This window comes from Asparagus officinalis, chromosome 9 (assembly GCF_001876935.1).
Source record: "Asparagus officinalis chromosome 9, Aspof.V1, whole genome shotgun sequence".
Lineage (NCBI taxonomy): Eukaryota > Viridiplantae > Streptophyta > Magnoliopsida > Asparagales > Asparagaceae > Asparagus > Asparagus officinalis.
In genome coordinates this window covers 66142185-66144785 of record NC_033802.1, presented here as the reverse complement: position 1 = coordinate 66144785, position 2601 = coordinate 66142185, and the positions used below count along the sequence as shown (strand labels likewise).

The following is a 2601-nucleotide window of genomic DNA, read 5'->3' as shown; positions in this document are numbered from 1 at the left end:
CATTACCCTAAACATTCATTCATCCTGTGGCTAGCTTCTCTCTCCAGGTTACTCACGCAAGAGAGACTGTGCAAAATGAGAGTGGTAAGCTCAAATCAGTGTATATTGTGCTCAAGTGATAACCAAATAGAAACTTGTCAGCATATCTTCTTTGAGTGTCAATACTCTGCGTGTGTTTGGAGTAAAGTGATGGAATGGCTGAAATTCAACTGGCAGTCATATAACTGGAACCAGATTTTCAATTGGTACAATAGGAACTTGAGGGGAATAGGCTTCAAGAAGAAGTTGAAGAGAATTGCCCTGTCAGTATCTGTTTATCTGCTATGGCAAGAGAGAAATCAAAGAATTTTTCAGCAGAAAGCTAGAGGACCTGAACATCTATTTCGTGCAGTGAAGATCTGTATATACACAAAGATTTTGAATGAAAATATACCACATCATATGAAAGACTTCATTGAGAGATTGTAAAAGATTGTTGATTGGGTTTATATAACCAGTCTTTAGTTTTCTTGTATCTGGATGTGCGCATACATTTCCACAATTGGTGATGAATAAAGTTTTCATTCATTGACCAAAAAAAAGTTTTCTTTTTATTTTAAATAGAGCTTTGTTTGCTTGACCTACAATACACGTATACATGAAATGCGTTAAACTCTTCAATATCAATAATGTGAGAAATATCCTTCTGAATTCTGAACGCGACATGCTAAATTCAAAGAACAGTGAAACAATAATAACTTACACAACAATGTAAAAGATTCCCCACACAGAAGATCCCCTCCCCCTACCGAGTCAGATTCCCCACAGAAGATTCCCTCCCCATATCCAGTCAGATTCCCCCACTCTCTCTCACTAGCAGACGAAATAAAGATTCCCCTCCTCTCCCCTTCAAAGATACCATAACCACGAAACTAAAACCAAAATCAAACAAAATACAACAGTAACCAAAAGTTCCCTGATCAGTACTACATAGCTCCAATCCTGCAAGGCTCCCACTCCGGCGTCTTCTTGCTGAAGAACCTCCCCACCACCCTCTCGTTCAGTAGCCTGATCGCCTCCGGCGACTTCACGCACCTCGGCGTCTTGTACTGGTTCACCGACGATCCCTGAGACACGCACAGGTCCATCAGAGCGTCGAACGCGCCGCACTCGACCACCCTGATCTCCAGCGGCCCGATCGACCTGTCCTTTCTCCTGCACCGCCTGTAGACAGAATCAAGCAAGGCCTCGACGACGGAGCAGCACTCCTCGATGACAGAGGCGTCGACCATCGTGGTCGAGGGGGAGATTTCCCAGAAGAGGACGTAGTGGCCGGGGATGGAGGAGGTGTCGGCGTAGCTGGTGTACTCTGTGAGGAAGAGGCGGAGGGGGTGGAGGAGGCGGCGCTTGGCGGCCGTGATGGCGTTGAGGAGGTCACCCTCGTTCGTCTTGTCAGTATCGACACTGAGCACAACGTTGCGGCGGTGGACGAAACGGAATTGTGGGGCCCTCGTTCGTCTTGTCAGTATCGACACTGAGCACAACGTTGCGGCGGTGGACGAAACGGAATTGTGGGGCGGCATTGTGGAATCCGGCCACCTGAAGGATGTCGCCAACCCGGTACCGGTACAGGCCTGCAAGGAAAATATGAACATGTAGGCTAAATTTTAATTCAAATCCAACTCAAAGAACAATATATCAAGTAATTCTCATTCATTGCATAAAATAGTACTACAGCCAAAGAATTTCAATTCTACATTGAAATCTGACGGCATACTAATCTAATTAGAGATATTTCTTTGATGTAACATTAATGCAAAGATAAAAGAATTAGATGTTTTCTAAACGTGTAGGCAATATACGCTTTTGTAGTTTTTGATCATATTATTTGATGAGTAGCTAATTAAACTGGTTATAAATTAAGTTCATGCATGGCTACTGTCTGAAAATCATTAATCCTATCTAATTAGAATAAGATTCAAACTCCTAATCGTAATGAGACCCAATCTCCTAAATCATAATTATGATAGATCTCTAACCCTATCTAATTCTCATGAAGTTATACAGAGAATCAAAAACATAATCTCAATTTGTATAAATACTTTTGGTTTCCTGTTCTTATTTGGTTTTGGTGTTTGTATAAATACCAATATACGTTTCTAGGGTTTGAAAGGCTTGAGTTTGGGATATTTGGAGCACAGAAAAAAGTATTTTCTGAGCTATTTGTTTAGGGTTTATTTAGAGAGATTAAGATCTTTGTGGTGAGATTAGTTTGTCCATTCGAGTAATTTGTAATCTCAATTTATACCATTATTCTCTATTAGTGAAAAACCCCATCCCCTTCTTGCTCCGTGGACGTAGGCAATTGCCGAACCATGTTAAAATTGGTGTTTTATGTTTGTGCATTGATCGGTTGGTTTTGCATTCTCGAATGGCATTTGGTTTGGTTCCTCGACGCGGATCCCAACACTAATATGTGGATGGAAGAGTCATATATTGTTGTTTTACAACTTATTAGTCTTAGTCTAAGACTAGGGACTAATAACCTATTCTATTCAATTTACTATACTCCATTGACAACATGACCGTGTATGTGTCCAAGCTTTGTTTTTAACTCTCTAC

General features: G+C 41.3%; 1 protein-coding gene across 2 annotated transcripts in view; it reads right to left on the bottom strand.

The window, feature by feature from the left end:
* Positions 616–2601, bottom strand: part of LOC109824827 (indole-3-acetic acid-amido synthetase GH3.17-like) — a 5247-nt gene continuing 3261 nt past the window's right edge. Inside the window, exons 4-5 of one of the 2 annotated variants that reach the window (XM_020391476.1) lie at positions 1489–1613; positions 616–1418 (exon numbers count right to left, since the gene is read on the bottom strand). In XM_020391476.1, the coding sequence (XP_020247065.1) occupies positions 966–1418; positions 1489–1613 (578 nt within the window). In that variant the 3' untranslated portion in view covers positions 616–965. Of the gene's footprint in view, positions 1614–2601 lie in introns of both variants that reach the window. The other variant, XM_020391477.1, reaches the window with a different exon arrangement.